General features: G+C 50.3%; 1 protein-coding gene across 1 annotated transcript; it reads left to right on the forward strand.

Moving 5' to 3' along the window:
* Positions 1-409: 409 nt before the first annotated feature.
* NOP2 (NOP2 nucleolar protein) lies at positions 410-10,578 on the forward strand. Its single transcript, XM_087442855.1, has 16 exons — positions 410-576; positions 813-919; positions 2,245-2,290; positions 2,469-2,557; positions 2,734-2,984; positions 4,559-4,614; positions 4,735-4,892; positions 4,989-5,188; positions 5,346-5,435; positions 6,291-6,378; positions 6,455-6,595; positions 7,644-7,783; positions 7,934-8,023; positions 8,205-8,327; positions 8,444-8,672; positions 9,794-10,578. Exons 2-16 carry the CDS (start codon positions 817-819, stop codon positions 10,456-10,458), a joined length of 2,469 nt encoding a protein of 822 aa, XP_087298981.1. The 5' UTR covers positions 410-576; positions 813-816; the 3' UTR covers positions 10,459-10,578.
* Positions 10,579-10,789: the final 211 nt, after the last annotated feature.

Below are 10,789 nucleotides of genomic sequence, written 5' to 3' on the forward strand. Positions count from 1 at the left end.
TCCAGCTGTGCACCTAGGCAGAGAGGAACCCTACCCGACGGGCAGAGCGGTGGTCTGGGTCAAAGAGGGCTTCCCAATCGAAGGGATCGGGGTGGGAGAGCGGCGTGGGATTCCAGGACCCCGAGACTGGGCGGAGCGCGGACACTGCCAAGAGGAGGGCCCCGATCTCACGCCTTGGTTTGAGGGGAGGGGCGGCTTTCAGGTTCCAGTTACTCCGATTGAAATCTGCAGTGAGGCGAAAAGCCAACGCCTTGAGGGAGGGGCAGCGAAGCGCAAAACGGTTCCGTCCCGGTTCCTTTCGCCGCTCTCTGCGACTGTGAACGGAGCGGTCCGTCTCCAAATCTTCCCCGGCCGCGCTGCCGACAGCCCCGCGCGCGTTCCTAGGGCGAGCGAGCGTTCCGGGTTCCGCGCCGGACCAGAAGCGGCCGGAAGAGGCGGGGCCACCAATGAAGCGAGCTCTGCGCGCCTGCGCGAAGCGTTTCCGTGGAGTGCGGCGCCCGAACGCTAGCCTCGCGGTGCACGTGGAGTGCTACCCCGCGTACCCAGGAGGCGTCTGGGGCCTGGACCCGCCTTCGGGTGAGCCGAGGCTTCGGGTGGTTCTGGAGGAAGTCGGGAAAGGAAGGGTGACTGCACTGACCTGGACTGGGGCGTGGGGAGGGACGCAGGGTCCGGGGCTCCGCGTGGAGGGGGTTTGGTTAGGCCTCGAGGGCCTGGTTGACCGGATGCGCTTTCCCACCGTAATGCGCTAAGTCTGCGGTGTGCCTTTCCCTTGCCAACACGCGCGACTCTGCTCCCATTTTTCGTTTCCCCAGTACCATGGGGCGCAAGTTGGACCCTACGAAGGAGAAGCGCGGGCCGGGCCGAAAGGCCCGGAAACAGAAGGGTGCCGAGACCGAACTCGCCAGATTCTTGCCTGCAGGTAAGGGTCAGGCCTGCCTCCTCCCCATTCTCCAGCTTTTGTGCCATCTTTTCATCTGTATGATAACCTCGTCCGTTTTTTAGTTTTTGTTCACATTCTGCTCAAGTGGAATTTCGTTTGTATGAGTTATTAGGAAATAGGCGTGAATGAAACACTCACTGTCATCAGCCAGAACTTAGGGAAGATGTGACAGGGACACAAGAACCCATGCAAGGAGAGGCCCGGTTTAACATTGAGGGAGTTCAGAGGAAGGGGGATCCCATGCAGTTAGAGAATTTAAAAAGATTTTGTTATGAAGTTAGGTTTTGAAAAATGGCTGACATTTTAGCAAGTGGAAGTTGGGAAGGGGACTCCAGGCCAGTCGCTGTGAGCTGCATTGTGGAGGGGATGGAGGTGGGAAAGCACAGAGCTGGTTCCCACATGGTGAGTAGGCTACTGCTTGGAACACTGGGTAAGAGAGAAGCATGGACAGGTCGTTTGTGTTGGGCATTGGACAAAAGATGCAGTTTATTGCAGTACTAGCACGTGCTAGGCACTATACCGAACTCTTTGGACACATCATATCACTTCATTCTCTTAGTTTTCTGTGGGAGAGGCACTGTTAAGGCAACGGATGTTGAGAGGTTAAATGACCTGCATATAGTTATTAAGTGACAGGGCTGAGATTTAAACCTTTTATTTCTTGGAGAATGTTTGAAAAACAGCAATCATAAAGGTAAAATCTACTGTGGCTAGTGACTGATTAAATTGAGAGTAAAGGAAAAGGCAGAAGAAAAGATAAATTTTGAGTCTGTGTTATCAGAATGGTGATGATGCTATTTATTGCAATCAGAAGTTTGGAGGTGGGGCCGGTCAGTGGCGAAGCGGTTAAGTTCCCGTGCTTCGGCAGCCCAGGGTTCGCCGGTTTGGATCCTGGACATGGACCTAGGCACCGCTCATCAAACCATGCTGAGGCGGAGTCCCACATAGAACAACTAGAAGGATGTACAACTGTGACATACAACTACCTATTGGGGCTTTGGGGAGAAAAAAGGAAAAAAGGAAGAAGATGGGCAATAGATGTTAGCTCAGGGCCAGCCTTCCTCAAAGAAAAAAAAAAAGTAGTCTGGAAGGAGGCCCAGTTTGGATTTGGTTGGTGAACAACCAGATGGAGATCATCTCCTTTACATCTCTTATCCAGCTCCTGGTAAAACACTGTGGAGTGAGTTGCAGTCTACTCCCTTTAATTACTGTACTCATTTCTCCCCACTTTTATTTTCTCTCCTGTTGCTCTTTTTCATTTCACCTGTAACCTCCTGTTCTGCCTCTTTTTTATGTTTTAACAGCTGGTGATGAAAATTCCAAGAGGCTGTCTAGTCGTGCTCGGAAGAGGTGAGTGAGGATGTCTAGACTTATATCGAGTCAACTGGTGCTGCTCATCCTAAGCCACATGAATCCATGTGATCATGATGATGGAAAGGGCTGTTTGGGGACTGTCATGTTTCCCTGTCATGAGAAATGGCAGAGCTTGGAGATATGTTCCATTTTCTCACTCCTTATATCTTTTCAGAGCAGTCAAGAGGAAGTTGGGCTCTGCTGAAGCCCCTAAGATGAATAAGTCTCCTGGGATCAAACCATTGCCTGGAGAGCTACCAAAAGGTCAGTGAAAATAGGAGCTGGGTGCTACATGAGGAACCCTCTGGGTCCTGGGTAGAGAAGGGCCTGCTAAATATTTCTGGAATGAAAGGAACAGCCAAAGGACATTCTTGGGAGTAGAAAATACAGGCTCTATCAGTGTGTGACTGCCATCAGTCCAGAATTCTTCAAACCTTTAGGGATCTTTGCAAGAGCTCTCCAGACACCTGGTAAGAAGGGAGCCCAGTCCTTATTAAATACTGCTCAAGGCAAGAAGCGCCCAGCACCAACCCATAGCAGTGAGGAGGAAGAGGAGGAGGAAGACTCTGAAGAGGATGGTGTGGTGAACCAGGGGGACCTCTGGGGCTCCGAAGACAGCGACGCTGATATGATAGATGACTATGGAGCTGACTCCAACTCAGAGGATGACAATGAGGATGAAGGTGAAGAGGTGAGATTTATCTGTTCAGGAAGGAAGCCTTGCCTTTTAGTCTTTCCAGATCCTTGAGACTATGCCTCAGTGACAAGGATAAGCCTGAGTAGAGAAGATATCTTAGTGTTCCATCACTGCTTTCCTATCATCTTATGGCCTCTCAGTGTACACGCAAGTTTAAAAGAGCTGTAGAATAGAGCATTTTAAAGATTTTATTTATTTTATTTTTTCCCCCCAAAGCCCCAGTAGATAGTTGTATGTCATAGCTGCACATCCTTCTAGTTGCTGTATGTGGGACTCGGCCTCAGGATGGACGGAGAAGTGGTGCCTCGATGCGCACCCGGGATCTGAACCCGGGCCACCAGCATTGCAGCGCGCGCACTTAACCACCAAGCCACAGGGCCGGCCCGAATAGAGCATTTTAAAATATGAGAATGCTCAGTGCTGGTGAGGATGTGGTAAGGTGGACACTTGTCTGCCCCACTGATGGGAATAGAAATGCACACACGTGTTTTATAAAGCATTTGGCGTCTGAGGACCTTGAAAAGTTTCTTCCTTTTGACCTAGTAATTCTTTTTTTGTTTTTTTAATGAGGAAGATCAGCCCTGAGCTAACATCTATTGCCAATCCTCCTCCTTCTTTTTTTTTCCCCCCTTTTCTCCCCAAAGCCCCAGTAGATAGTTGTGTGTCATAGCTGCACATCCTTCTAGTTGCTGTATGTGGGACGCCACTTCAGCATGGCTGGAGAAGCAGTGCGTCGGTGCTCGCCCGGGATCCAAACCCGGGCTGCCGGTAGCGGAGCACGCACACTTAACCGCTAAGCCACGGGACCGGCCCCTGACCTAGTAATTCTGTTTAGGAATATGAGCCAGAATGTGGACAAAGATTTATTTACCGAGGTATAAGAAGTTACTTGTATATTACGTAATTAGTATATGAGTCTGTTATTAGAAAAATTCAAGCAATATAGAGTAGTATGGAATTAGCAAGTTCCCATTTGCAACCCTCTCCCACAACCCCCATTCTCTCTACAGTGTTACTGTTATGAGATTTGCAGGCACCGTGTGGGTCATAATGCCAAAAACTCTGGAAACTTCCAAAATACTCAATGTGCTTAAATAACTTATGTTTCATTCATATGCTAGATTAATTTTTGGGCATTATGTCTGTGAAAATGCTTGTGATCTAACTGAATGAAAAGGGAAGAAACAAACTTGAAAATGCATCATGATTTTAACTATGTGAAAAATATAGAGTAAGTCTGGAAGAAAATATGGCAAAATGGATGCCCAAGGGCAATTTTTGTACCCCTGAACATATGGGTGTGTATTAATGTTTTGAACTTTTTAATGGAAGGGGAAGTAGACACAAATGTAGAAACCAATATAATGAACCCTTTCAATCCATCACTTAGTTTCAGCAGTGGTTAATATTGTGCCAATCTTATATTCGCTTCTTTAGGGTCTATATTTCCTTGTGAGAGCAAGTGTTACGTCTGTATTTAGGAAAAAATAAAATACAGCGGTAGAAAGTACTACCAGGGATGGTGGAAGTGCAGGATTTCATTACTAGCCCCTTGTCTCTTTTTTCAGTTGCTGCCCATTGAAAGGGCTGCTCGGAAGCAGAAGGCCCAGGAAGCTGTTGCTGGGTGAGTTTTGGAAACTCTTAGCTTGGAGAATTGGCAGTGGCTGAGGGGGAGGAAACTGTGAGGAAAGAGGAGGTGTCTGTTTTGATCTATGAATCACTCTGTTCCTGGGCCTGTTTCTAGGGGCCAGTGGATGGAGGAGGAAACTGATGAAGAGGAGGAAGAGGGGGAAATGTCCCCTGAGTCAAGCCCAAAGGATGAGGAGACAGATGGGGGCCTGCAGATCAATGTGGATGAGGAGGAGCCTTTTATGCTGCCCCCTGCTGGGGAGATGGAGCAGGATATCCTTCTAGGGCAGGGTGAGGGGTGGGCGGAGGTGCTTGGGAGGGGATTTCCAGGCCCTGGGACATCATGAAATAGTTCCTTAGCTGGTTCACATGCGCAGGCTCCAGACTTGCAGCGAGTTCACAAGCGCATCCAAGATATCGTGGGAGTGCTGCGTGATTTTGGGACTCAACGGGAGGAAGGTCGATCTCGGTCTGAATATCTGCACCGGCTTCAGAAGGATCTGGCTATTTACTACTCCTATGGAGACTTCTTGCTTGGCAAACTTATGGACCTCTTCCCTATGTCTGAGGTATTGAATTGCCAGTCTAATGCTCCTTCTGCTCCTCCTTTCTCACCTTCTCTCTTCTTACCTTGTGTAAGGAAGGCACTCAGCCCCCTTGCTGTCTTCTCTTGTGGCTGAGCTCTTTGGCTGGCCTGACTTGTCCCCTGCCATCTTGCTTTCCCAGCTGGTGGAGTTCTTAGAAGCTAATGAGGTGCCCCGGCCCATCACTCTCAGGACCAATACCTTGAAAACCCGGCGCCGAGACCTTGCTCAGGTGAGGGGCGGGTTTTGAGATTTGCTTATCTCAGGGAGGTACCAACTTCTGCTAACCCCAGAGACTCCGCTGTCCCACCCTGACTGGGTTGAGGTCTCAGTACCTAAGCGTTTCTTGGTACAGGCATGGTCTCGGGAGGCAAACCTGGGCAGGCCTGGTGTCATCCTGGGTTTGTCTGACCAGCTCAGGGCTTGGGATCTCTGTGGAGTGGGAAACTCGTCCCTTCAGCTTCTGCTCCCTGTGATAGGGTTGAGACATCTGCATTAGGATAAAAGTGCTGCCTCAGAAAGAAATGGGAGGGAGTTGTCTTCCTTTTAGATCATTGAAAAGCTGGTGAAGCTGATTCCTGCCCCCAGAAAAAGACACAACACACATGCACAAACAATATTTTAGGCTCATTGTTTCCAAGGGTTCGGGGACCCCAGGTTAAAGACCCCTGTTCTAAAGTCAGTGGTGTGGCCCTGTGTGTTGTGTATCTCCTGGTGCAAAGATAACCTGATAATTGTCTTTACTGTGCTGTAACCAGTAACGTTAAATTTTAAGATGGTAAGGGGGCTGAGCCTCTTGGAAAATCAGAGTCTACTTCCAGGAAATAAAAGGATAGGAGCTGGCAGTCTGCTCCACTGGGGTGGAGGTCAGCCCTTGAGTTAGAGCCTGAGGCTAAGGAAAGGACCCCATGGGAGGAGAGGGGAGGGGAGACGCTGCATTCAGGGAATCTGTGATGACTGTGTTCTAAGAACTCTAGGAGTTGTGGAGCCACGGATCTCTTGATGTGACGAAGTTTTCATATCTCCATCTGTTCTTTGGGTATCATAGCCTATGAGGTTTTAAAATCGTTATCCTTCTTATCTTCAGGCACTAATCAATCGTGGGGTTAACCTGGATCCCCTGGGCAAGTGGTCAAAGACGGGACTAGTTGTATATGATTCTTCAGTGCCCATTGGTAAGTGTTCCCTGCCGAATAGCCCTTCTGCCCCTGCCCTTGTCCCAGCACGTCACAGACGGGTCCTCTTCCACAGGCGCTACTCCCGAGTACCTGGCTGGGCACTATATGCTGCAGGGAGCCTCCAGCATGTTGCCTGTTATGGCCTTGGCACCCCAGGAACATGAGCGGATCCTGGACATGTGTTGTGCTCCTGGAGGAAAGACAAGCTACATAGGTATGAGAAGGGCAGGCAGGGATAGGATTCATCTGACTCTCTGCTTTTAAAAGCGGATGGGGGGGCCGGCCCCGTGGCTTAGCGGTTGAGTGCGCGCGCTCCGCTGCTGGCTGCCCGGGTTCGGATCCTGGGCGCGCACAGACGCACCGCTTCTCCGGCCATGCTGGGGCCGCGTCCCACATGCGGCAGCTGGAGGGCTGTGCAACTATGACATACAACTATCTACTGGAGCTTTGGGGGGAAAATAAATAAAATCTTTAAAAAAAAAAAAAGCGGATGGGGTCAGTGACTGGCTAGTGCTCGAGGAACAGTGCACACGCAGCTAGCAGAGTGGTGAGGAGCACAGGCTCTGGACTCGGCCTGGATTCTGGCCCCGCGTGTGCCGCTTACCATCCATGTGACCTTGGGCAAGCCCCTGATCTTCTTTTGTCATCTGTAAAATGGGGTAGTGATTGTGCTTGGGTTGGCCATTGTGCTTGGTTGTGAGGGTTGAGATATGCATGTAGAAGTCCTTGGCAGAGTGTTCAGCACATAATTAGTCATAGCCATTTATTAAGAGGTTATCACTTAAAAGAGGTAACTTCAGGGGCCGGCCCTGTGGCTTAGCAGTTAAGTGCGCGCGCTCCGATGCTGGCGGCCCAGTTTCGGATCCCAGGCGCACACCGACGCACCGCTTCTCCGGCCATGCTGGGGCCGCGTCCCACATACAGCAGCTGGAAGGATGTGCAGCTATGACATACAACTATCTACTGGGGCTTTGCGGGGAAAAATAAATAAATTAAAAAAAAAACTTAAAAAAAAAAAATAAACGAGGTAACTTCATCTGTAGGACCAGAAGGGTGTTCAGTAACAATGAAAAACCACGTTGGTAGGCTCGCTCATCACCAGGGGCCAGTGCAGACTGGGCAGGCCTATACAGTAGACAGTGGGGAGCAGGGCTTATTGGGGGTGAAGTTTGCTTTGAAGTGGATTCCTATGCTGGAGCGTGGCCAGCAAGTGTGGAGGCAGAGGAGCTGGCTGCTGAGTACTGTGCTGGCCCTCCTTTCAGCCCAGCTGATGAAGAACACAGGTGTGATCCTTGCCAATGATGCCAGTGCTGAGCGGCTCAAGAGTGTTGTGGGCAACCTGCACCGGTTGGGAGTCACCAACACCATTATCAGCCACTACGATGGGCGCCAGTTCCCCAAGGTGGGACTCCCCTCTGTGCGTCTCTCCTGAGGTGTCTTCCAATTCACCTGCCCCCTTCCTGACATCAGAATGTTTAGATTTGCCCCTAGGAAATAAATGGTGCAGTACAAGTTGCCAAAAACATCTGCTTCACCTACACTTTTTCCCCAGGTGGTGGGGGGCTTTGACCGAGTACTGCTGGATGCTCCCTGCAGTGGCACTGGGATCATCTCCAAGGACCCAGCTGTGAAGACTAACAAGGTGAGCTGGGGTTGGGGGTGAGGTGGGCAGTGGGACCAGCCGAGAGGCCTTGGCTGGGCCTTGCAGAGCTGGAACGGGAGGTGGTGGAGCACTCAGCAGTCAGTAGCTCACCCCTCCTCCCGAGGCTGCCTTTTGAAATTTCGACACCCTTGGGTCCCTCCCTCTTCTCTCTCTGGGACAGGATGAGAAGGACATCCTGCGCTGTGCTCACCTTCAAAAGGAGCTGCTCCTGAGTGCTATTGACTCTGTCAATGCCACCTCCAAGACAGGGGGCTACCTCGTCTACTGCACCTGTTCCATCATGGTGAGGCCTGTCAGGGCAGAGCAAGAGAGGGCAGGGCTGGGGGACTGTTTGCTCCTTAGAGCTCCCTTTGCTCCAGCTCTGCTCTTCCTTCCATCTTTGTCTCCCCACACGTCCAGGTGGAAGAGAATGAGTGGGTGGTAGACTATGCCCTGAAAAAGAGGAATGTGCGGCTGGTGCCTACAGGTCTAGACTTTGGCCAGGAGGGTTTTACCCGCTTTCGAGAAAGGCGCTTCCACCCCACTCTGCGTTCCACCCGCCGCTTCTACCCTCACACCCACAATATGGATGGTTTCTTTATTGCCAAGTTCAAGAAATTTTCCAATTCCATTCCCCAGTCCCAATCAGGTAAGCGATCTGCTCTTTCTACCTTTCAGGAGGCTTTATAGTGTGACTGCAGGGAAGGGAAGGATTTCTGCCTCCCTTATCCCCGCCTTTGCATGCTTGGACAAGACTCTTTTTAACCCAGCTGGAATGGTTCCCGAGCCTGGCCCCCATTTGAGTAGGTTTAAGCGTTCATATGGACGGAGGCCTTTTCCTCGATTCTGCCAAGTGGTTGCAGTTGTTCGGCACTAAATGCATTCCCAGTGTGTTTTGTGGTTTCTGTTCCTTCTTGGCCGAGGGTTGCCTGGCTGGTAATAGACCTCTGCTGGTCCAGCATTGTCAGCACTGGGTTGGCACAAGACTCCTCAGAGCTATCAGCAATTCTCTGAGCCCATCACACTAATTGCAGATTGTTTTCTCAGCCATCTTGAGGAGTCTGGCCTGGATCTCAAGGGGAAGGTGGGGTTTTCTGAAACAGGCTTGAGTGCTCTGCATGCTGTGCTATAACCCTGGGTTTAGTTGGAGGACGGAGAGGCCAGCTTCTCTGAATACAAACTGCTTGAGTTATTGAGTTGATTTTTTAAAATAAATAATGCCTTTACAAAAGTCACATCTGAATGGTAACAAAACAAAAGCCTTCAGAAATAGCAAAATTTGCTGTAACTTTTTTTTTGCTGTAGTACATATTTAATGTCAGTCCTCATTTATGTCTTACTAGCTTGTTTTTAGTTGCTGTGTATTTTCTTATTTTCCTGCATCTTATCAAAATCCACATGAAAAAAAATTTTCTCTGATTAAAAAAATTTTAAAAAGCCCAGTGCTTCAGGTTTCTTCAGGATTCACCTCCTCCAGAATGTCTTGTTACCTGCTGTCCTCAAGGGGGCACAGCTTCCTCAAAAAACCTTTTGGCCCAAGGATGAGTAGTGATCTCTTCTTTAATACAAGGTTCAAATACAACTTGAGCAAAGGCCAGGTGATAATAAGTAATGCGAATCTAGGTAGTCTGCTCTTAGGCACTGCCTGAAGTGTGTGAAACACCTGGGCACTTTCCTTATTTTAATACCTCTACTTATCTTCTCCACTAATGATCAGGACCTAGTGATGAGGCCCATTTTCTCAAACCATCTGTTTAATTTTAACCCCAGGAGATTTTGCACCATCCGCCCCTACAAACCCAGACTTGCCTGACCCGAAAGCTCAGGTGACTGCCAAGCCTGAGAGCAGCAGCAAGCCAGCCAAGAAGGCCAGAGTGGCTATGAAGGCAAAGCAGCAGCTGCAAAAACGGCCACACCCCAAGAAGGCTTCCTTCCAGAAGCAGAATGGCGTCTCCAAAGGGGCAGACTCAGAGTTGTCCACTGTATCTTCTGTCCAAAAGGCCCAGGCTTCCTCCAGGCTCCAGGATAGCACTCAGCCAGCTGTCAAAGCTGAAGTGATCAGGGAACCAAAGGTGATGGGGAAATTAAAGCAACGGTCACCTAAACTGCAGTGCTCCAGGAAAGCTGCTTTTCTGAAGCAGAGTGCTCCTCCCAAGGGCACAGACAGAGCGACGCCTGCTGTTATGTCCTCCAGGACCCAGGCCCCTCTCAAGCCCGAGGACCGTGATCAGCCCCTTGGGAGTGCCAAAGGGGCTGAGAAGGTAAAGCAGCAGTTGCCAGAGCAGCCTTTCAAGAAGGCAGTCTTCCAGAAACAGAATGGCACCCCCAAGGGACCTAAGACTCCCACCTCATCTCCCCTCAGTTCCAGCGGGCTCCCACCAGCAAAGAGGAGAAAATCTCAGTCCACAGGCAGCCACCAGCCACTGCTGTCCTAGGCGGATGGCTGAAACTAGCCTAGGGTGGCTCATTGCCATTGTCACTGGTTGGAACTCTTACCTTTGGGAGGGTGTCTTCCCCGCTGTGCATGTGAAATTTAATATACATTTTATAATCTCTGGCGCTGTGTCTTTTTGAGGGGACTGGGTACTGGCTTTGCTGCTTTAAGGGTAGAGGTGGGAGGGTGGGATGGAGATCCTCTGAAGAGAGGGAGCAGTGTGGTGTACTGAGAAGTCGGGTCAGGTTCAGGCTCCAGAGATCCTTGGTCTCCCCAGGGACCCAGGGAAGGAGTCATGGAGTCAGAAGTAGGGTGTGTGGACTCTGGGGAGA

The sequence above is a fragment of the Ceratotherium simum genome, chromosome 17 (genome assembly GCF_057802395.1).
Source record: "Ceratotherium simum simum isolate JZ-2026a chromosome 17, ASM5780239v1, whole genome shotgun sequence".
Taxonomy (NCBI): Eukaryota; Metazoa; Chordata; class Mammalia; order Perissodactyla; family Rhinocerotidae; genus Ceratotherium; species Ceratotherium simum.